General features: G+C 40.9%; 1 protein-coding gene across 1 annotated transcript in view; it reads left to right on the forward strand.

Moving 5' to 3' along the window:
* Positions 1 to 23,125, forward strand: part of shisa8b (shisa family member 8b) — a 39,169-nt gene extending 16,044 nt beyond the window's left edge. Inside the window, exons 4-5 of the mRNA XM_080460023.1 lie at positions 15,749 to 15,862; positions 21,143 to 23,125. Coding sequence (XP_080316149.1) covers positions 15,749 to 15,862; positions 21,143 to 21,681 — 653 coding nt within the window. The 3' untranslated portion in view covers positions 21,682 to 23,125. The remainder of the gene's footprint in view (positions 1 to 15,748; positions 15,863 to 21,142) is intronic.
* The last annotated feature ends 1,660 nt before the right edge of the window (positions 23,126 to 24,785 follow it).

Here is a 24,785-nt window from a genome sequence, read left to right on the forward strand (position 1 = left end):
AGCTTGCAGTGATGGTTCTGTCTCCTTCCACAGTGAGTCTGTTTGCACTTCTACATGATCTTAATCCATTTTCTGAAGCTTGAATATCATAATCTGAGGGGCCTTATCAAATACCAGCATGCATATGTTAATTAGAAATTGGATTATTAAATCTTATACGGATTTCCCCACAATACTCCACTGTCCTCATGACCCTTATAACGGGTTTGTTTTGGTCATGTTTGTACACGTGTGACAAAAAGAAATAGCTTAAGTTTAACATCACTACTGGCCAATTATCGCATTTCTGAAGTGTTCCAAATGCATTACTCAGTGTTTTTCCATTTCTATAGTGTATTGATAGAAGCTTTCTTTAACGTATCAGACAAAAATACATTTTTTTAAAAAATGCAGTTTTTTCTTTTATTACTAAATCTCAGTGAAGCAGTGCTGCCTGCCCTCGCACATCACGAATGTGATTCATTTAATTAATTCTTATGGCTTTTCATTGTAGCGTATCATCCACTCAGCCATCTTATAAACTGATTTCTAACCAATCATCCAATTTAGAGTTGCACCACTGCTCGTAGTATTGCACTTATTAAGCTCTAGAAAGTGTGGTTCATTAGAATAGGTTTGTATTTTATCTTCATTATTACCTGCGATTTGTGTTCACGTGAAAGAAGACATGCTATAAAAGGCTTGCTCCAACCATTTCAGAGCAATTATATTGTAAATGTTTCCTTATCGTTTTACATGTTACATAAACCATGCAACAAAGGCAGTCATAGTAAACTGTGTGACGCATAAACATTTTTGATCATTTTTGAGTTCCTGCAATCCCAATAAGATCATTTTCTAAGGAAGGAGAATAAAGTGAAAGAGGCAAAGTTATTTATTTAATCTGCAGTTCATGTTCTGCAAAAGTCATTGTGCTGCTGTCTATATCTTCATTAAAACGTCATAATATTTGCTATGTGCACGCTCACTTGTACTTTAATCAATTATTGATGGTCTCATTTGATTAAAATGTGCTCTTTTCTTCTTGTGCTACACTATTCTTAGATCAAACAGCAGCGGCAACGGGAATTTTTACAAGTCAGCAGATATTCACAATAGGGCAGCTGTGCAGACTTTGTGCAGCTTTTTGCAGCAATGAGGAACCAAATAAATGTTATGGTCTGATTGAAATGTTAAGGGCCAGTTTGACCTCCGTCAATCACAGAGAATTTAAAATTTTGAGATGCGATAAACCTTATCAGTTCCGAGTGGTGAGTGTTATTTGGGGGGGGGGCACAAAGGAGCTTCTTCTTTTGGAATTAGAACACATGCTTGTTGCACGTGCAATACTCGCAACACTTGCATACATGCAAAAGAGATGCACACAGAAACACACACACACGATTTAATTAGTATGTTAATGTAAGCAGAATAAAGCCCTTGCAGGCAGCATGTGCTTTATCCCCACATTTTCTATCCAGATATGTGGTCTGCCTGCATCAGACCCTGCTTTACACCAGGTATGAACCTCCGAGAGTCCAATGGCAAACTACCATGTTTTCATATGTATATTTCAATCCTGGACTGATTTGGTTTTTGTAGTTGATCGTGTGTGTGTAGGTGTGTGTGTGTATTTCTGCGTGGATTAGTATGCGTTGGTGTTCGCCTGCATGTGAGGGAGGGAAGGGGATACAGTGTTTGATATGAGAGCCCCCGCTGCAGCTATCCCACATATCTCTCTGTGTTGAACTTCACACCCAGCTAATGACTTGATGTGACATACAGTAGGTGTATATTCCATTGATCAAGCTCACTTGAAAAGGGCAGCAAAGGCACTTGCTGGAGCCATAACCTTAAACATAAAGAATCTTGCTGGCCAGCCTATTATCTCACCTATAAAGTTGTAAGATAACTGTTGCTCATGGCCCGACTGCCTGCAGCAAAGCAGGAAATGAAGAACAAAAGATAAATAAATCAATGAAGTTGTGATGGAGCTAATAGAAAAAGTGTTAAAGCAATATAGCTGATTGTGTAACCTAAATGGCTTTTCCAACATCTGACAGGACTTGTGGTCCCGGCAGCAGTCACATCATAAATATTAACAGAGATGTATGAGTTGATCTCAGCAGCTAATGGGGTTTCTGCTGGCTGATTTTAAGTCTGCTGAAATGAGCATCTTTACATGCTTGCTCATGAAAAAAACTCTCTGCAACATCCCCGTCTCACTGCAGTCCATCCATTCACATTCAAAACAATGTGGATGAGGCCTGTTTATGCAGGTAATGTCAGTATTTGAACAAGCAATGTCTATACATTGGATTTTAGGCGACTAATCAACAAAAGTTATGCGTATTGGAGTTTACAGTTTTGTTACAAGAGTTGGAATAAAAGGGAGGATGTGAGAGGGAATGAAACTCTGGGACGAAACTGATGAAAGTGAAAATGCAACCGACTGAAGATTAAACAAGAAATGATGAAGGAAGAGGAGGAAGAAGATGGTTCAGAGCCCAGGAACCATCAGACAGAGGTGACAACAAAAAAGGGAGAAGTAGTTGTTCCAAAGTTTTTTGAACATATTCCAAAAGATCAGAAAATAAACAAAAGTAAACAATGCATAAATACATTTGGCGGGCCAGATTGGAGCCTCTTCCAGTACAGTTTTGGCCCAAGATGCCTTATGTTAGACAAACCTGTCCTAGATCTTAACATAACAGTTTATACAGCTATAATGTGAATGCTGATTTTTTCAATCTGTCTTGTCCGATTTCCAATTTTCTCTCCTAAAATAACCACAGCAAATGTGGACTTTTCCCTCATTCCTATACCTATCATGGTATCTGGAGCTTTCTCCTGCCATTGCAGCCTGTTGCTGTCCTCAAAAGGGGGCCATGTATTGTTGAGTTGTCAGTGCTGACGAGTTTTTAATATCCCATTGCTGAGCGCCACTGACTGCTCAGGGATTAATCCGGCAGCATGGGGCCAGATGATCTCAAACCACTGAGTATTTTCTTTCGCACATGCTGGATTCTCTCGCACGAGACAGCGCTTGGCAGAACTTGACTGAATTAGCAAATACGAGCAAGTCAAAGTGCACATGAAAATGCAGAAAGAGGCGTTGTCATGACTCCCTCTTATTAAAGATGGCTGATGATTCTTAACCAACTCCGACAGCAACATGAATGTTGCCCAATTATCATAATATTAGCTAATAACTGATGTGACTGTGTGCTAATGAGTGACATGGCGATCAGTCTGAAGCTAACGTCACGGCTAATGTGCCATTCCAGCAAAACAATAAGACTGTTAGGGGAAACCCCAGAGACTCATGTATGTCCCACGTTAGATACAGGTACAAAGTCTTGCTTCCTTTCATCCACTGCATTCATTTCGTCCGTCTCCGAGAAGTTTGGGACTAAACGGTGCAGTACCACCAGTAACTGCGGGGGCAGTGTTGAGATCACAAGCGAATAACAGAAAGTGAAAGTGTTCAAAGAGTGTGCGACATCTCAAGGTGTTTAACATCATGGCAGGCAACTACCACCTGCAACGCTGCCTCTGAATAACCAGGACGCCATCGTAGTGATCATTCCCTCGCTTCTATTTCTCTCTGAAGAAGAACTCTAGTGTTTTGTTTTGTTTTTAATTTGGCCAGTAAGTGGTGCCTTCTTGTAGATGGAATGCAAAATTTGGACTTTAATTCATTATTTCCTGGAAAAATTATACTTTTCTCTGTGCACGTGAGAAAAGTTCTCGACATTGCTGTCATACTGATGCAGGAGGCGATATTTCAAAACAATGCAATAGTAACTCATTACGTAATATCAGCAGCACTCAGTAAACTAAGTCCACTTTGAAAGGAACTGGTAACTATAATGATGAAAGAATTTTCAGGAACTTGCACAAAGCCGGTTATGATACAGTAGCACATTTGACAGTCTAAGAAGGAGACAAGCTGAGCCCTGGTTATGATTTCATTTATGGGATGACACAGCTGTCACTGTGCAGCCGTGACTGTAGATCTGGCTGTTTTGACTGTAGCCACGGTTTATTTGTTTTTGACGGGGCAAAGACTGACAACATGTAGCAGTGACGGATAAGCGTAGCATTGAATGCGCTGGTTTCCTAAACTCTTCAATGTGTTGAAAGCACGTCTCTCATAGAACGACTGCCGGGTCGAAGACACATTCACAACACCAGAGTTTGAACCACAGCAGTTGCAAATGTCCGTACAATGACTACATCCCGCTTCTTTCAGGCAGAGCAGCTGCAGCTGAGCTCAGCCAGCAGCTGGATACGGTCAAAGATCTGCCTTTTCAAACAAGTCATAAGGGCTAAGTAGTTTGTTGCCACAACCTTTCTGTTCAGATGACATGGCAGCTGAAACCATTTGTGGAATCGAAGCAGACTCACAGCCTGATATTTGAGGGTCGACACGTCTCACTGTGAATCACCTCCTTCTGTCCCAGATCTCAATCCTCTCTCCACACCGGCTGCTCGTAGCTGCCGTTGTTGGCCACTATCCGGCTGAATTTCAGCTGCCGCACACTGTTTGTTGTATGCAAATGTGAGGCAAACTGCTCTCTAATTGAGCCACGTGACACAGTGGAACACAGCATAGATTGCCTCGGGAGAAAACCAATGGACACCATTGGTTTTTCCGCTGTAGACAAGATGCCAGACAGGACAGCGCTTTGGAAAGAAGAAAAAAAAGAAAGAAAAAAAAGTGTTGCTCATCATTGCGCACACAGTAATTGAACACATTGGAGCTGATTGGAGGAGCATTGTAATGGATGCAGTCATTGTGTCTGTGGCTGACGATAAAATGAGACAAGGTGACATATTAATGAGTTCAGGTTACATTTCATTTTTAAGATTCATTTAATATAATACGAGCAATTTTGTTAAAACAACTTTTAATTATAGCTGTTAAGATAAAAAAAAAAGCCCATCCGTGGATATCTGTGTAACTAATACAGGATTTAAAATAAAAGAAAGTTTAAATTTCCCTTCATTTCAAATAAACAGTGAAATGTTTGTATTTTTCCAGTTTTTTCTTCTTTATACAGTTTAACTTAAAAATGTTAAGCCTTTCTTTTTCATTAATAAATACAGCATTTCAAAAATAGTAGACAATCTCATAGGATCTGATGTTTTATAACATCTTAAAATCTTAAAACACTGACAAAACTACCAATTTTATTCCTGTAATATCATTTCATTAACTAAGACTTGTTGACGCTTCTCGACTCGAGTGTCCATTGACTAGTTGCCCGACATCTTGATTTGGTCGTTATTAGGTTCATTCGGTCTGTTGATTATGAGCTAATAGGACAAAACTACACCAAGCTGAAGGCAGGAGGGAGAGTTTATATTGATGGACAGTTTGAGGTAGAATATGAGATGTAGACCTTTCAGTGAGACGGCCAGTGTTTGAGTCCTGTGTGAAACGAAAGGGTTTCCCATAATGACAGATAAAGATTGATGATCATTTAAAGCAGGTTCTAAAATAACAAATTCATTAATCTCATTAAATTGCTCCTCTTCGAAGGCTTACCAAAAGCAAACTCATTAGGATTTTTACAGTTTTGTAACTTTTGCAACTGATGCGTTTGTGATATTTCCTCTCTTGCATTTAACTTTGTCTGCATGACAGAACCACATCAATAACTTAATGTTTCACTTGCAACAGAGTTTATTCTATTATTATTTTTTGTTCTTTTCACTATGTCAACTAAGCTAGTCCCACATATTGTCCCAAAACAGATCACATCATTCACCTTAAAGGTTAGGAATACGACTCTTCAGGTTTAAATATCAAACAACAGAAATCACCTGCCTTTAAATTCAAAGACTTTAAGATTTCACATGTCAGCCGGGGACATGAGGCAAAGTCTTAAAGTCTCAAACAAAAATGAGTCATTGCAGAGCGAAAGCTTGAAGCGAAACGCGATGACCTATTTATCAAAGTCGACTGCAGAAGTAGTGTGACCCAGTAACAGATCACTCACCACAACAGAAATTTCACCTTTTCCCTTCTCGCCTCACACTCTGGCTGTCAGTGGAGTTGCTTTGAGTGCTTGTCTCCTCCTTAAAATGTTTCCCTGCTCTCTAAACTTTCCCCCTGGGTCATGAGAGGCAAACTACTTACGCTGTGAATTAATGATCTCAGAATCTGGGCTCGCCTCCTCGTGTCACGTTGATTATTCTGACAAAAGGCATGTGCACCATCAACTCAGCAAATCGCGCAGAGCGAAGATTATAAAGTGCGTGGATGTGGGATGTTGGTGTTGGGGTTTGTTTACGCTGCCGCATTAAATGATGATGCACAAAGACGATCGCATAACGATCGCACTGTTGAGAGATGCGGTGCGCGCTCTGCTTTCTGGCTTTGTTCATTCCTCATCTTGGTGATCGCAGACGCCACGCAATGCACTTACTCCTTTGTCACTCTCCCCTCGGCATTTAAAGGCCCTTTCATGTGTCATTTGGCACACAAACACGCGCGTGCACACACACACACACATACACTGAGGGATGCACAATAATGCACACCATATACAAAAACAACATTTCATGGTGTTGAACACGCACAATAGCGTTCCTGTGCAAACATCGGGCGGATGATGCAGGCATGACTTGGTGCAAATGAGAGAAAGAAACAAGACATGAAAGCCATCACATCAATAATTCCTTTGACTCCTTTTGAAAAAAAAAATGTATCTGACTCCACGTACGTTTGCGACCTGAAAAGAATTTGCCATGCATCACCTTCTATGTCATTTGAAAAACAGAGGATGTCTTTATTAATAATGATTAACATCTTAATTATTCATATTGTACCAGACACCATCTGACCGTGTATTTAAAGTAGCGTTTTAACTTGTGGGCAATTATCCCCACCAGTTAATTAAATTATTCATCATCCCAGGTGGCGCTGAATTTGAAGCAGATTAAGATGGATTAAATCTAGACTAGAATATTTCAAACAGACGAAGGCCCCATTTATACAACAATGATTTCAAAGTATTCGGCGACACTGAAAATGCAACGTTTTTCGAAAACGTTCAGATTCCACCTCTGGGAAACTGGGGGAAAACGTTTTTGCTGTTTCCATGGAAGCAGACATCGTTTTCAAAACATTGCCGTAGAAACACGAAACAAGCGTTGTGTAAATGGAGCCTAAAATATTCAACAGGTTAAAGCTCTAAATGTAAGAAAAAAGTTAAATAAAAAAAAAAGATCTAATCTAAGATTCGAGTGACAAGGAAAACTTTTGAGACTGGTGTTCTCTGATTGGCATTTATTTTTGAATGCTGCTAATTTAATTCAGAAAATTACCAAAGGCCTCTAGTGGAACATATGAAGGGAACAATGAAGAAATTGACAAATGTTTGATGAAGTCGGCATTTGTCTGATTGAGTATGGTTGTTATTATAATTAGACCCATTGGCTCTGATTTATGAAGATCCTTCATAAAGTGTGTTAGATTTCATGTTTACACGAAAAGTTGTATAAAAATGCTTTAAGCCCCATTTACTTGAGAACAATCTGCTGGAAATAACATTACTTCTGTGATTGTTTACTTGCGGTCGAAGTTATTCCATTTATCAAAGTTTGTTTGCAACAAAGGTTTTCGGTTTTCCTTTGAAAATGTTATCATCAGTTCAAAATTCAATAAGTTATGAGTATTTCAATAGGTTGAAGACCTCCTCCATCAATAGAAGTTAATGCGCTGGAGGCGAAGCAGGTCCTCATCCAATATGGCTGCCTCAATGACCGAGCTTCGGCAGCTAACATGATATCTATTTATGTATGTCTGTGTTTGTTGGAGTGTTGCTCTGTGGGATCTAGTTGATTGAAGTAGAAGGGTGAACACACTGAATTGACTCAGTGACATGTCAAAGATTTGGAGCAAATATGTGAGAAATTCCATGTGATTTTCTGTCGTCGTGAGCCTTTGTTTTCAACTACTACACACAAGAAGGACAAGTTCTATCCAAGTTTAACTGGGCTAAACAGACACTTTTACAGCTGAATACCTCTGAGGAGTATAAATCAACAGCTGTGTCGAGGAGAGCTACACCGGCACTCCCTCTCATATTCAAAAAGGATGAAGTAAATAATTAATGCCCTGGTCCTCTGATATGAGATGAATGACAGGGAATAACAACTCTAAATGTCACTTTTACATCTGTTGTGGTGTACAGATTAGACCAAACCCGGGAATCAGAGATAAACCAGTCATGCTGTGTCTGCTAAGCCGAGCTAATCACCTCCTGGATCCTGCTCCACGCTTAACACACAGATATGAGGTTTATATCGGTCATCCCATCTAACTATCGGCTAAGAAAGAGGTGGATTCACTTCTTTTTTTAAATTAATCTACATGTCCTACAGTCGTGATTTTGAACATCCTCGTGCTTTCCACTTGTTCAGTGTTGTTCCTCAGACTTCTACACTTACTCGTTCATTTCAACACTGTTTCATTCAAACAAAAGACGCAGAAAACCCAGCTGCTGTACACCGTAATCCTTCTCGGTCTGCAATCCCCACTGGGACAGAAGACAGTAAATCACTCACTAAGCAGCATCCCTGAACTCTTGTTCTATGATTAAAAGATCCCGATGCCAAACATTTGCTCGGTGGTGCTTAATGGAGGAATTAATAGTGAAGCTCTGCCGGAGTTTTAATGTCCCCAACCACAAACTAGACCCTAATTACCTCGGTTGTATATATATTAGGGATGGCCCAATCAGATCGGTAGATATCGGATCGGTGATTTGTGAGTGATCGGGAATCGGCAAATCCCGCCGATCACCCCGCCGATCTAAAAAAAACCCCAACTTTTTCACGTCAGCTGCCGTAAAGCGAGCCCCGTTTGCGACCTGCCGTAAACTGAGGTTAGCAGCCTAAAGTCATTGAGTGGATAAAATGTCAGCAGTCTGGAGGTATTTTAATGTTGACAACGAAACTAGTCCAGCGGCCAGTTGTACTATTTTCTTTGCCACAGTCCCGAGAGGTGGAGCACCGGAGCTTCGTTTAACACAACTAATTTGATAAGACATCTAAAAAGTAAACATTCGGCGGAGTACGCTCAGCAAAGACGATCATCCGTGGAAAAAGAAATTACGGAATTGCCCCCCTCCTCCTCCTCTCCGCAACGTCACCTAATAACCACAACAATCACGGACTACATGCTCCGGTCGAGCTGCAGAAGCTAGACGCAGGCGGAGTGGGGTCATAGACCTATAAAACTAGAGTTATGTATAGAGGTTTATGTGCAGAAGTCTACTTCTAAATTTCTATGTGGTCTGTCTTCTTCTGTTTGTTGTGTTTGGTGAGTCACAGTGCCCCTAAAGGCAACTGGGAATTGAGTTCTTCTGATTGGTTTTACTGAATACTGTTTATGTTGGAGTTTTTTATAGTTTATATGTTAGTCAAACTGATTCACTGGGTTTCATTTTTATTTTATTTTTATTTGCCGCAAAATCCAGGTGAAGCTGTTTAGGTTGACATAAATAAGAGATACAAGACTGCAGAGTGTAATTGGGTTTTTGTTGTTATGACTGAATAAAGTTTAAATAAGTTCTTAAGTCATTCTGAGAAGAATTTTGATTCAATAAATGAGTTTTACAATAATTTCTACCAAAACAAAGCATCTGCCAAGAGTGCTTTTAGCTTCAGACATCTTAGTTGCTCCAAAAATAGACATATATTTGCAATAGCAATGTGAGTATCGGATCGGGAAAGTATCGGTATCGGCCGATACTCAATTCTGAAAAATCGGATCGGTATCGGGGGCAAAAAAGTGTGATCAGGACATCCCTAATATATATATTGGTATACACGCACGCATAAACACCCAACAAACTTATTCAGGACAGTTGACCTTAATTCATTTCCTGCTGACTTACTGTAAACATTACCACAACATTCCTTTTTTTTTTTTCTTACCACAACATTCCTAACCCTCACCCTAACCCTTCACCTAAGCACAACCAAAGACAAATACTCAAGCATGTTCAGTGACTTCATTTCTGTATCAATCTTTCATACACGTACCTGTTATGTGAGTGTGTTCACAGATTCAAGCCCAAGATTTCACACGACAATGTTTTTAAGTGAAAATGGAAAACTTTCATTGCATTTCTGGCGTCCATTTACACGACAGCGGTGCTCCCAAGGTGGGACTTTTTGAAAACGCTCCGACTCTGTCTCTGTGGGAACGTTTGAAAATGCAACTTCTCTTCCTCTGTGCACGTGTAAAAACAAAGAGCGCCAACTCATGGCCTGGCATGCCTTTTTAGCCTTTTTAGCGTGTCTGCCATTTCCGTGTAAGACATCCATCCATCCATCCATCCATTCATTTTCTCCTGCTTATCCGTTTCCGGGTTGCGGGGGTGGCAGTCTGAGCACTGTCACCCAGATCACATTGCACAGATTAAGAACCTTCCTGCGGGTGGTGAGCCCACGGGAATCCGTGTAGGACAATTATTTTCAAAACGTTCCCGTCTAAAGGGTTAGAAACACAAAAAGTATGCATTTTCACTTGAAACATTGTATAAACTGGGCCTTAGGCCTCCACACACACACACACACACACACACACACACACACACACACACACACTGGGCCTGATTTACAAAGATCCTCATAAAATGTCCATGTGCAAATTTGCCCGTTCACAAGGTGGATTTCACTTTCACTATGTGTGTGTTTTGCAGACATTTTACCTAAAATAACCCCATAAGTGACATAAAGTGCAAACAGGGGCCTTTAAATGAAGGGTTTACTTGCTTTAAACCTTCTTTATAAATGAGGAAAGTAACCTTGATCTTCATTCAATCACAATATATTGATGACTGGATCGATGAACGCCTCTCCAGCATAGAAAAGTCCAGTTGGATGTGTTGATGAAGGAAGTTATCAAATATGTTGGAACCTTACAGCAAGTAATTCAATAAATGGCTCATCGTACCGACGTTAAAATCCTCTGCAACTTTCTTTACACTCACCCTGACCTTATACTTAAATCTGTTTTGTCCCCATAAGGACAACAAGTCCCCATGTGAGTTAGTGACTAAACAGATTTTCAGCCCCACATTAGAAATAAATCCATCTCTGCATGCTCACTGCTTCCGTTTGTCCAAAGAGAGGTTATATCCAAGCAGACTGATTAATAAGTCTCATTTGTATTTCTACATGAGTGGTTGTACAAGACGAGCAAATGAGCATGGATGTTCCCGGTATGAGCTTTCTCATTTAATATTTGGAAGTGGAAATGTTGTCAGTAAGGTTTCGTTATGCAACCATCTGCAAACTGCATCATATGGATTTTGGCATTTGCATTTTTCCTTTTTCACCACACAGGCCAATAATAGTGAAATATTAACAGTCTTTGCCATGTCTGTCTTTATATATTGACATATTGTTACATTTATGAGATTGATTCATTCATTTTATAGCAATACCAAATCCAAAAACACTGATTATGGATATTGAAGTTGTGACAACTTGCTGACTATATGGAGGGGTGGTTGATGGGCTCCAGTAGAGGGACGTGTGTGTCTCAAAATGCCAGGTTTTCCCTTTAAGGTAGATGCCCATTAAGGTAAATGCCCACACACACCATCATATTTATTCCATTATGCAAGCAACAAACAGAGGATTTAACCAAGCGGATTGATTATTAGGTCTCATTTGCGTTTTAAACAGGGGCGTTTGTGCAGGATGTCCAAATGAGCCTGGAGGACTCCGGTAGGATTTTTCTCATTTTAGTAATTGGACGTGGAGGAAAATCCTGTTAAAAGACTTTATATTAGGGGCTTTTTTTATTTTTACCGAAATAAGTAAATTTACAATGTTGAATGTTTCGTTGAGAGTGAAGCCCAGGTTGTGAAAGCTGGGTTTGTACATCCTTGGCTTCTTTGTTGGTCCAACATCCACTGCACAAGAGCTCATGGGCGAAGCGATTCAAAGGAGAAAAAAAAGAAAACGCTTTCCAGACATCAGCATTGTCACTTGTGTTAATGGTGTTAAAGTCAACATCTATCCGGACATCTATTGATTATTTTATGTATGATGTTATATGGGCTCTGTTGGTTACTATTGTCCGGGGATGGTTTTTTAGATGATGTGGGATATTTTGAGTTCTGGTTAGTAAAGGAGACAGTGATTTATGAGGATTTGCAACAGGCTCAGTGTGGCTTCAAAGCTGACCAATGAAAGAAAGCAGGCGGCCTCGATGTGCAGAAATTACAGTGGATCATGGTGCTGTTAGTTGCCTTGAAAGTTGTGTTATACCACTACTGTTTATACTGTACTAAAAAAGTCCTGGAAAATGAAGGAGAAGTGAAGACTAGAATGAAAGGAATTAACCCACTGGTATAGAAGAAGAAAGGCAACACAATATGTTAAGTTTCTTAAGAGATTATACATTATGATCAATTCTTTCAGTCAATTTAAAGAGACTTAAAGATATAGTATCCAGAATGATCTGTGAATCATATTATACTCAAACAGCACCAAGACGGAAGAAAACAGATGAAGATGGTGATGATGATTATGATGATGGAATTAAAAAGTGACTTTTTTCCTCATAATCCACTAATCTGACGCTTGCTAAGAGGTCAGCACCACACATATGGGCACACACGGGCTCTCACACACACAACGTGGAACATCTTACTGCTTAATCAGCTTACACAACGGCACACTGATTAGTGTGTGTGTGTGTGTGTGTGTGTGTGTGTGTGTGTGTGTGTGTGTGTGTGTGTGTGGGCGCACTGATTAAGGTAGAGAGTTGTAATGTTACAGTGAAAAGTAACTCCTGACATTTCTCCACCGCTTGGCTTCACCATAATTTTCTAATTTATTCCACCAGAACATCCTGCCATCCTCAATCTCTTCCCCTATCTCTCTCTCTCTCTCTCTATCTCTCTCTCTCTCTCTCTCTCTCTCTCTCTCTCTCTCTCTTTCTCTCTCTCTCTCTCTTTTGCTCTGTTCATGGTTCTCATTCTGTGTGCGATTTTCATGTCCACATGTGTGTCGTGATTAGTATTCAGAAGTTGCACTGCGTACACTTATTTACATTTTCCTTTGCATCGTTGACAGTCGCGAATGTGTCGAAATCTTGTGTCTTTGAAGCCACGCTTCCTATCAATGTCACGTCGCCTTCGCATTGCACGCACACACACTCACAGAGTTGATTTGTGCATGAAAGATCAGACTGGCGAGCGTATAAATGCGCTTTTCTGTTCAGTCAGAATATCTGTCAATTAAACACACAAACAGGCAGAAGGAAGAGAAAATAAAAATGTACATACAGTGAAATCGCAACCAAAATATTTTCAAAAGACTTTAGAAATCGTGTGTGTGTGTGTGTGTGTGTGTGTGTGTGTGTGTGTGTGTGTGTGTGTGTGTGTGTGTGTGTGTGTGTGTGTGTGTGTGTGTGTGTGTGTGAACGTTTGTGAGTGCAGTGTGTGTGTGTGTGTGTGTGTGTGTGTGTGTGTGTGTGTGTGTGTGTGTGTGTGTGTGTGTGTGTGTGTGTGTGTGTGTGTGAACATTTGTGAGTGCAGTGTGTGTGTGAGTCCATCCATCCCCGGGGCTCACATCATGTGCGCTGGATGCATCAATGAACTTCATTAATGCTAATAGCCAGAGCTTCACTCTCTTACCCACAGTTTGTTCCATTGCTCATTAACCTCAGTCCATCTAACACGGGAGTGGCTGCTCATCAGACCACCGTCCCACCAAAAGTATCTGGCATAAAGCAGAAGCACTTTAACTCCGTTTCAATCCACCATATGATTCCAGTACATCACTGATGACCTTTCCCCAAAGCGCCAGGCAATGCATGCTGGCAAAGTGAATAAACCTTCACACCTTGTGCTACCATAAAGCTTCTCATTGAATTTACTTCTGGATTTAGAAACAACTGAATTGGACAACTTGTCAACTGGATTTTTTTACTCCCACAGCAAGTAGTTCCGCCGGTGTGATTGGCATAATGAATTTAAGCTTTGAATGAGTGGAGCATGTTACTAAAAATCAAAAATGAGTCGTGCATTTACTTTCCAAGTTGCTCCAAATGAGAATCGTTAATAACTAATTACTTGGGACAGTAACTCCTCCCTTAATTTTTTCTAATTTAACTTGCAAATAGTTCCAATACTGTTGTGTGGATCAATCTAATGTCTGAAGAACTTTGCTTCAAATAGCACATATTCCGGCGCATAAGCCACACTAATTAGATATCAAAATGTACAGCTACATACCATCTGGGACCACTAAGGCCTCGTTTACACGACAATGCTTCTTGTGATCGTTTTTGCATTTTTGTTTTAGAAAAGTTTGGCATTTACACAGCGATGTTTTGAAAATGTTGTCCGTTTCCACGGCGAAATGCTGAAAACGATGTAGTGAGCATGCCGGGACATGAGTTGGTGCTGTTGCTTGTTTTTGTAATGAAACCACACACACACACATGCGTGCAGAGAACAATACGCTATAAACATAAACAATGGCGAGTAAACGCACCTTCGTAACTTCAGTCACTCAGAGCGTCATTGTTTTTGCGTTTTCACTTGAAGACATTGTCGTGTAAATAGGGCCTTAGATCCTTGAAGCCTTGATTCTCATCTGCACAATTGTCGTCCCTCTGGCTTGATGCTCTGTGAGCATTTGTCGAGTAATGCTATCATTGTGTGCTTTTGCCTCCAGTGAGCTCAAATGTCGCCCTGTGAAATCAGCATAGTGGAAGAACATGCTGTGTATGTCAGATAGTGTTGAGACGCCTCGTGTATCATCCATATTCAATCAGCCAGTGTTACTCTGTGCCATAGCAGTACAACCCAATAAACACAAGGGATTAAATGATACCCAGCCAATAGATGAGCCTAAAAATGTATATGGCACTTTGAAGGTTCTGTCTTCTCTTGACAGGTTTGTGCCTCCTACTCTTCTCAGAACATATAACGTCATGCCTCCAGTGGCCCATCAAATAGTTCATGCAAGTACAACTTCTCAGTGTTTCACTTTGACACCAGAAGTACTTCAGCTGTCTACCTTGTCAACCATCAACCATAGAGCCGTGAAATACTCTTCAGTGTCCTGGGATGCATAAAGATTTCTGACTTGCTAAACTCAACTTTCCGAATTGTTATTCGTGTTTTGCAGTATTGCATAACTTTTGGTCCGTTCACATGAAGTATTTGTCAGGTGAAGAAGAGATTCAGTCTTAATGGTCAGACAAAAGCCAGCAACAGCCACAGAGGCCCCCAGGGTTGATTCATCGCATGCAATATAAACTGAAATACTAAAGGGCCTCAGGCAACACAAATATTCTAATCTTACTTTGAACCAAAACTTTTACAGCCATTCTGTGTTTGAATACTTTTGGAGTATTCTGAGTTTGATAGGTGTAAACAGGAATTTTGCACGCGTGGAAGCTGAAACCCGATGAGAGTGCAACCTGGCAATTTTCTGACCCATTTAAGCTCTTTTATTGGGTTCATGTGTTTGTATATGTACGTATGTAACTGTGACAGCGCCAAAGCCTGTAACAAACCTTGTGTGTTTCCATTTGGTACTCCAGTTTCCCCTCTCAGTCTAAAAACATACATGTGAGGTTAACTCATCAGTCTAAATGGCGTGATTTCTTTACGGTAACTTTAACTTTCATTCACAATGATTTGACGTTGTGGACCTTGTCGTTTCTCACTTTTTTCCACATTCCCTGCTGACTCTTCCTCTTTGTGTCTCTCACCAGAACAGTACCATCTGAATAACTCAGCTTACGGGCCGTTCGGACAAGGGCTTCCTCACCCGCACAGCAACCACAGCACAGTGGGACTGAACAAGTACACCTCCCTCAAAGCTGTGGGTAAGTCAGATATGGACACGCGGGACTTGACGCTCACCGCAGCCGACACGGTAACCTTTACGGGAGGGTAAGCTGGCAGCGTGGGAGCTGCTAACTGACGGGGGTCTCTGTCTCGTGGCGAAAGGAGGGAGTTGATCTTAAGGTGGAGACACCACACTGTTCCTGTCCGACACTGCAGCGTGACTGCCTTGGAAATGTTAGTCATCTAAACGTTACTGAGTGACTGAGTTTACGGTGCATTGGCTTCATTCATTACATTATTAGATTTTAGGTTGCTCCAAGCTCACAGACCCCAAAAAGTACAAGAAACAATCCTATCCCATAGGATTATTCCCTGATGCACATTATTCTTGAATTGACAAACTCCTTGTAAACATCTTTACCCTTTTAAAGATCTTTGTAATGTTAAGTTAAAGGGATTCAGCTCACCTTTTATTCAGATGTGCTCTTGTAAAGAGTTATATCGTTCTTTTGTCGTGTTACAGCCTATAAAACAGACTGCAGGGCTGTTCTTGTTTCAATAGGTGACTGTACAGGTTGTATTATGTCGACAAAGGGTATCTCTCTCTCTCTCTCTCTCTCTCTCTCTCTCTCTCTCTCTCTCTCTCTCTCTCTCTCTTCTCTCACACACACGCACACACACACACACACACACACACACACACACACACACACACACACACACACACACACACACACACACACACACACACTGTCCTTGAGTAGTGTGGAGGACTGCATCAGACCTCAGGGACGCCATGAGAACACAGTCTGCCAAAAGGCAAAGCTGGCTCATCAAAGTGGAGTTTATGCCTCAAATCTTCATTATTATCATAGGAACGTTGCCAAAGCCTGAGCCACAGTCCCTGTAACATCTGTCTTTCCACACTGTACAGATCATTTTCTCACCGGTAGTAACATGAGTTACCTCGTTTCAGAAAAAAAATTCCTCCTCTCTTTATTACCGTTAATCGTTTATCTGGTGTGTTTGTACTTGTGCACGACCTCTTCCCTAATCTCTTGTGTTGTTCTCGCTCTCTGATTAACCCTCAAGTGTTTCCACCTTCCTCTCAGTGTGCATATTTAAGTTTTCAGTCTTTCCCAGTGGTTTGTCTGCTTTATTCCTCTTTGTTTGGGATCCTTGTGGTCTTTTTTCCCCCACCACTTGTTGCTGTAGATCTCGTGTCCTGTCAGCAATTATTAAGTTGAATAAATATTATATTGGCCCCAATTACACGGCAACGCTTCAAGTGAAAATGGATAGTTTTCGTCCCAGAAACATTTTCCGTTTGCACGGCAACATTTTGTAAACGAGATCCGTTTACACAGCAATGGCAGCAACGCTAAAAACGATGTAGTTTTACTGTTGGACCACTAGTGGGTGCAGTTAGAACAATAGCAATTTGGAATTTTCACTTAAAAGTAAAATTTTTGAGTGCTTCACCACTTAGAGTTGGACAATCAACATTTATACAACAGTGTAAACTATCTTATAGGACAGATATATGACTTAACTCCTCAAAACTGAGGTTACTAATTTTTAGGCCACTGCTATTCAATTCTGTTCAATATCCTGTTTACACTAATGCATTAGTAACAGATACATCAGATCTAACAAAAAAATTAAATAATGGAAAAAAATTAATAAATGAAAACTATTTGCCTTTTTAAAAAAAAGGTTCCTGTGCAGTATTTAGTACTTGTAATATGAGAGAAGATCCTAATCGGGTTTGTTTTTATAATATTATTAACTCTTACATGCCCCACAAACATGCTTAAAGATATTTTATTTGTCCAAAAAGGAACATTGATTCCCCTCTGTAGACCTTAAAATAACGGCTCTTGAAGGACACAAACATGCAACTTTTAGCTCAAGACCTTGTAGAAAGGTTTTTTTAATTATATATGTAAAAACATGATGTGACATTTGGGGATGCAGAAATTTAGATGTTATATTTTTCTATTTAGCTCCAAGTTCAAGAGGCAAATTTACAAAAACATTTCATTTTCTTTATATTGTTAAAATTGGCTCAGAAATTAATGCGATGACAAAATTACAGAATGCTTCTTTTTAAGTGACTAAAGCATTTGTATTCATTGAAATCTTCAATATTCAAAGAAACAGCAACCACTTTACCGAGCCTTTACTCATTCAAACAATACTTTTAATTTACTTTGTGACAAAAGGGACACGAAAATGCCTTCGGACTATAACAAGATGGAACCCATTTCTGTAGATTTTGTTTAAATCAACAGGTATATGATTGTATAAATGGAGCAGGGGCTGCTGGTGTGTTTTCTGGCAAGGTTACTGTTGGTGGAGGTAGAAAGCTGGCGGCAGTGACCTGAGCGTGCAGTTTATTTAAATAATTCCTGGTGACACACACACACGCACAGGCAAAGCTCACACAGGACTCAGGGTGGGCTTATTTATAAGGCTTTCACTGCTGCGTCCCCTCCTACTGGCACACACACACACACACACACACACGCGCGCGCGTTCACCTCCACCATCTCGATTACACTCCTCACTTTCTGCTCCTTTCGCCTCAAGGGACAACATTTGGAGATTCTTAAATCACCAGCTTTCCCCTGTGATCTTCTTCAAACCTCGCTCTTATATACACACCGTTATGTGCTTCTTCCAACTCTTATCGCAGGATCTTTCTTTCCACAGAGGTCTTTGTTGTATAAATATATTATTGAGTTTGTTCAGACCATAACAAACTAAAGTCTTCAAATAAGTGGTGACAGCAGTCTGAGATCTTTAACGTTTTATTCAAGTCTTATCCGGTTTAAAAAGATTTGCACATAAATGTGAAGATATTTTAGAGTCTGTACCTTTTAATCTGGTGTGCCGCTAATCTAGAGAAGTATTGCAGTTTTAGACATAATCATGTCTGCATAATCTTTTTTAATCCTCAAATTTATATTGTTTTTAAGCTCCACTTGCATATTGCTGTTCCAAAATCCAACAGAGGAACATTTTAAAACTGTTGGCAAAAGTACTAGAATGAGCAAACAAACGACACTACCAGCAGCCTGTAAGAAGTCCATTAGAAAGAACTGGTTTAAAACAGGACAACACACTATGGCAGAAAGGACTAACATTGTGTATGAGATTTATGTCATGGAAAAAATATGCTTTGCACCAAATGGATTGAATCTGTAAAACCGATTAGATCTGACTTAATTTGACGGTACTTGTGCTGTCTGAATCGACCTTCTAGTCTATGAGATGTTTTGAGGATCTAAGCAGTTGCACTCCCCTGTTGTTTTTTTTAACAACCAATATAAGATTCCCTCAAAAGAAAATCATGGAAAGGCAAAGTAGACTAAATTAGCTGGATTTTTGTTACACTCGTGCTTCTCTAAATCCTTAAATAACAATGGGTTTATATACTGTATGTGAAAAATGGTGCCTTTTCAAATAAAAGTGTGTCCTCATACACAGAAATTCAGAAAAAAGGAATTTCCCTAATAGGATTAATTGAGTAGGATTATTTTAGTTTAGTTTAAAGTGAAGGCGCCTGTGTTCAGATAGGGAGCCAAAGCAAATAGTCATCAGAAAAGTAAATACTTGCTTCAAATATTGATGCATAAAGTAAAATAGGACATTTTAGTACAAGTTCTATGTGTCACTGAAAAGGAGGGCAGTTCATGCTAATTCCAATATTTCTTACAAATGCCCCCCCCTTGAAAGTTTACCAGAATACTTTGAGGAGCAAAACAAGCTGACATTGCCGGGGGATCGGAGCCAGGAGGTTTCTACCATGACTTCGTCATGGATTAAGTGTGATTCAGTCATCAGCGTTTTTGCAAATGACAGACTCTGTTTGCACATTGACAGTTCGTTTTAGGCCGCCACCGAATCAGACTGTGACGAATCCAAAATGACTCCGAAATACAAACAAGTTAAAGGAGGCTAAATATAGCATGTGTTTGCTCTACTGGCCTATTTGTCATAAAGGGGGAATTCTATCTGATTTCAGATTGTTGTTGCAGCTTTTATTTCTATCACTGAATAAAATGGCAAATAGTAAATTTAGCAATGTTGGGCAGGACTGGGTGGTCTATTTATCCCCACTTCTGGTATTTTACATGTCCCCTTGATGTAGTAGAAGTTCCTCCACCTGGAGATCACAACAAAAAAAACTCAAAACTTAGTGAAACTCGCATGATTAACTCTAAACTCACACACATCCGTGTGAATAAGTTTGTTATAATCACCAGCAGATTAAATTACTGGAGGATACAAAATGGCAAATTCTGAAAACGCTTCCATTCAGTCACTGCTACTGTGCATGTGCACCATGGCCTTAGTAAATAGTTCTTCTGCACATGTGCAAGTAGATGGTCGAAAACAACAATGGGGGCTTCCAGAGTGTCATGAGCTCCATGACCACATTCTTCCGGCACTTGGTAATTTTATAGTTGAGAATCACCTGTAATATCAATCCAACTTGGTCGTCTGTCCATACGAATGTCCGTGTACTGGCCATTGTTAATGTTCAATTTCAGTTGTGTGTGATTTCATTACAACAAAAAAAAATTCCCCTACTAGTGGCACAGCATGCTAACTACATCGTTTTCAGAACATTCCCATGTAAGGTTGAAACTTTTCTGAAATGAAAACTATTTTTACTTAAAACGTTGTGTAAACAGGGCCTGCGATTTGTTCTACATTTATAGACTTGCTTGAAGTCTGACAAAGTTCCTTTAGCATCTCTTTAAATGGGGTCTTATCATCCAGCTTTTCAACACTTTCGCTTTGGTGTCGTTGGTCCAAAAACGTATTCAAATTTTATTGCCCAAAATCCAGCTTTTCATTGGTTTTCATCCATTTGAATATTGGATCATAGGAGCTGCATTCAGAATCTGCTGTGTCTGTGTGCCTTGGACTGGCTCCGCCCACAAATGCCCATCTTAGAAAGAAGAGGAAGTACTTCCTCTTGTGATGCCATGTGCCAGAGCAGAGCTGCCTAGTTGTGGGAGGAGTCAAAGGGTGGGCTTACCTTGATTGGGATTGGCTGAACCCCCGATGACCCTATACGGTTGTATTTCTGATTCGCTCGTTGGCGTGAGACACTTTTTAAATATTGAAACAAGCCAGGGAGAGAGAGGACAGATTTTCTTCACTTCTGGGGCGTCATTCCCAGGTATGGCGACGCATATTACTGTTGGAAAACCATTACAAATTAAATTTTGCATCATATGATCCCTTTAAAGTAAAAACTTTGAAGTGATCTCAAACTCATCTATTTTTATTCTTTGTTGCAGCGGATAGCGCTTCTCGCAGCTACTACAAGAGCTTCCCACTCATGGACTTTTCCCAGTACCAGCCTGTGGCGCCCCCGAGTTTCCAGCCGGTGCCGCCCAAAGAGAAGTCATACATCCACCAGCCTCTACCGGCACACCACGACCTCCATGCCCCCCTTTCCATCGCCATCCCCTCCAGCCACCTGGAGCACTCGCGCCTCCCCAAGACCACCACGCACCCGTTCCTGTCCAGCTCGGCCTTCAAAGCCTGGGAGCCGACCAGCCGCCACGTCCACCGGCAGATCTCGGTGCCGGGCCAGGCCTCCTCCTCTTTTCACAGCTCCACCCGGAGACACGGCTACTCCACCCGGAGGCAGCGGAGCATCGAGAACATGCCAGATCTGTTTAACCAGCCCTATGTGGGCGTGTACGGAGGAGCCGGAGGGGGTGGGGCGCAAGTGCACCACGTCCAGGGTCAAAATATATCTCAACCCTCCTATTACCACCACAACAGGCAAAAGAGCTACTCGACCCACAGTACGACTGAGGTGACCGTCTGAGCGGCCGCGCCTGAGAGCACCCACCGCGTGAAGCACGACCTGTTACCTAAACGCCAGCGTTTATGGACTGTTGACCCAGCAGCGGGGGAGATTAAAGAGTAAAATGAGAGTTTGATATGTAGAAAAAGCAAGATTGAGGATGAAAACAGTGAAGAAGTAACACGTAGAGACTCTATTAATAAAAAAAAAACTCTCAGGCTCAAATTGATTAGATGGTATCAACTGGTTCTCCATTAATGTAGAAACAAGAACAACATTTTACCTTCATCTGCGGCATCATTTTTCAACGTTAACCGAAGAGTTTGTGTTCATCGAGGGATTCTGGTAAAAGGGCAGATGGAGCAGGTCATTAGTGGACGTCACTGCAGAATAACATCTAGTCTTATTGACAGTTTCATGGGGCTTCTCTCATGTTGTACACTCAGTGTAAGCATGTGGCTGTTTTTTGTCGCCGATGTAGTACATAACCTCCCCTCTGGTTCACCTACAGCAGTTCGATCTCAGGAACCTTTTTTTACGTCTACATATGGCTCAACGGATTACTCATGAGAAATGTAATGTCATCTTATTTAGCTTAAGTGCAGCCACATATAAACTCTATAGAGCAGGCTTAAACTATATCACTCAATGATCAAGTAACTTGGAATACATGTGACATCTCAAAAACATTTTCCATCTTTACTGAGCAAAAGTTTTGGATAAAGGGGTTTACAGGCTTATTCCATGTGGGTGCCTGATGAAAGTCGGAGCTGTCATTTGGCCTGTTTGCATCACATTTATTTAAACCAGGGATGTCAAACACATTTTAGTTCAGGGGACACATACAGCCCAATTTCATCTTGAGTGGGCCGGACCGGTAAAATAATGCCATAATAACTTTTAAATTCTTTGTTGTGGCGCAGAGTATAGATGAAAATATCTATATTTTCACAAAACTAAAAGATTTCAACCGAAAATTACAACAATCCCAACATGACGCCAATTTTATTGATACTATCTGATGTTATCCCAAAACAACTTGTCCTATAGTTGTTGCTTGATGCATGTTTTTACAAACACATCCTGACAGAATTGCTTTGAGACTAATACTAGTTAGCTATCTTTCATGGCAGCGTCACTGATATCTCAGTTCGGGTCTCAGTGTTTCAGTCTGCTGCTCTATTTTTATGAAAAAAAGCTTTTGTTTTCTTTGAAAGTTTTACAATTGGGTTGCCGGTTTGGAGCCTCTTGAAGGCCGGTTTTGACCCACGAGCCTGGTGTTTGACACCCCTGGTTTAAACCTTCATGTGCAGTTTCCTGGTCACAGCTTATATATTTGATTTAGTCGCTCACTTACTGAGTCCCCCCTTTTTGCACAGGGGAACATAGTAGATTTAGTCAGTCTCAAGTAGCTATTATTTTAGAGATATCTGCATGTCAGAATTAATTAATGAAGGAATTCAGCAAAAAAAATTAAAAATCTGTACCAAACTCCACACATTCCTTAAACTCACTGTGAGACAGGAATACTAACTACGACACCACCGAGCAGCAATGGCACAAACAGAACTATTCATTAATTTGAGGTTTCATCTTCTATACCGCTTCATCTTGTGCATCTATCATGGGGCAAACACACAGAGACAGACAACCACGCACACTCACATTTAGTGTCACCAATTAAGCTCACGTGCATGTTTTTGGACTGAGGGAGGAAACCCACACGGGGAGAACATGCAAAGTCCACACAGAAAGTTCTGGTCCGTATTTGAACCCAGGACCTTCTCACTGCGAGGAGAGCGTGCTCACCGCTACGTCACCGTGCGGTCCATGCACAAAGGCAAGTGTTTTCCTTTTAGGCCTTTCGGGTGGAGGTTGAGAAGTTTTGGAGTCCGTTGCAACTCCAGTGGATGTTTTTTGTGAAGATTGTCAGTCATAGTATAAAACTTACTTTGTGAATTCCCCTCTTAGGTTTTCCTTGTTAAAACACCTCCTCAGTCTACCTCCACAAGCAGAGTGGTTTTCTGCTCGCTCCTCTTTGGCCTCTCACCACCGATTTCCAACAATGGAGCGCTTTTGCATTCTTTACCATCAGGCCGAGCATGCAGGGACAGCATCCCCCGGGTCACATTAACTCGTCGGTGAGGACAATGCCACCATCATGTCGGCTCCCATCAGCCTCTGTCCCGAGCAGGGGGAGGGCGCGGAGGAGAGGGCAGGGGGGCAGCGTAAGAGCCAGAGGCTGGGAGTCTTTAGAAAAGCGGAGAAAGGGTGGAAACAGAAGAGCAGAAGAGAAAAAAAACGAACGCACATGGCCGTGTTTTCTCTTTCCTCAGGGCAAAGGAAAGGAGTCAGTGTGGATCTGAGTTTCTCACTATTGAACTGTCTGGGTCATAACTCAGTGTGTGGATGCCTGGATGTAATTTTTAACCCAAGGCCCCATCGCAGGAGAATCAGCGGAGGCATTTCCAAGCCTGGAGCCTTAGACACTTCTCATTTCATCTGTGGGGGGGGGGGGGGCAGCAGAGGACACCACGCAGAGCTGGGCCTGTTTGTACACACGAGCAACAGTTAATGCTTCCACTTGAACTTTTTGGTGGAGGACACCCTCAGGAACCCTCAGGTTCACTCAGGAACCGCACGACGTGAAGAAGACGGGAACTCTTAACAGAGACTGCACACGTGTCCAGAAACGCTTCCATGAGGTCCTGTATAATTATATTTGTGCTAAAAGATCTGAGGGCAAAACTTTTGTTTCAAATGATTTCATAGCAGTTGGGCTGAGGTTCAAGCAAAAAAAAAAAAAGGGGGGGGGTCAAGATGAGGGATGATAAACTTCATTTCAGTATATGTAATGATTTGAAGAAAGAAAATGTAATTTCTCCATTTTTCCAGATCAATAACATAAGTTTTCATAAGAAAGCAGAAAGTAGGTTGTTTTTATTTGATAGCAAGAGGAAGAGCCTCTGATACAACTTAAAAGGTAAATTTATTGTTTAAGGATATACCTTTCTTTTTACCATAGGGTTAGGGTTAAAATATAACTCCTTTTACACACAACATTAAATTAATGCAATTTAAGATCCAAGTAAAGAAAAGCTGTCCCATCTCATTCATTGAAAGTG

Source organism: Lipophrys pholis, assembly GCF_963383615.2.
Source record: "Lipophrys pholis genome assembly, chromosome: 1".
NCBI classification, from domain to species: Eukaryota; Metazoa; Chordata; class Actinopteri; order Blenniiformes; family Blenniidae; genus Lipophrys; species Lipophrys pholis.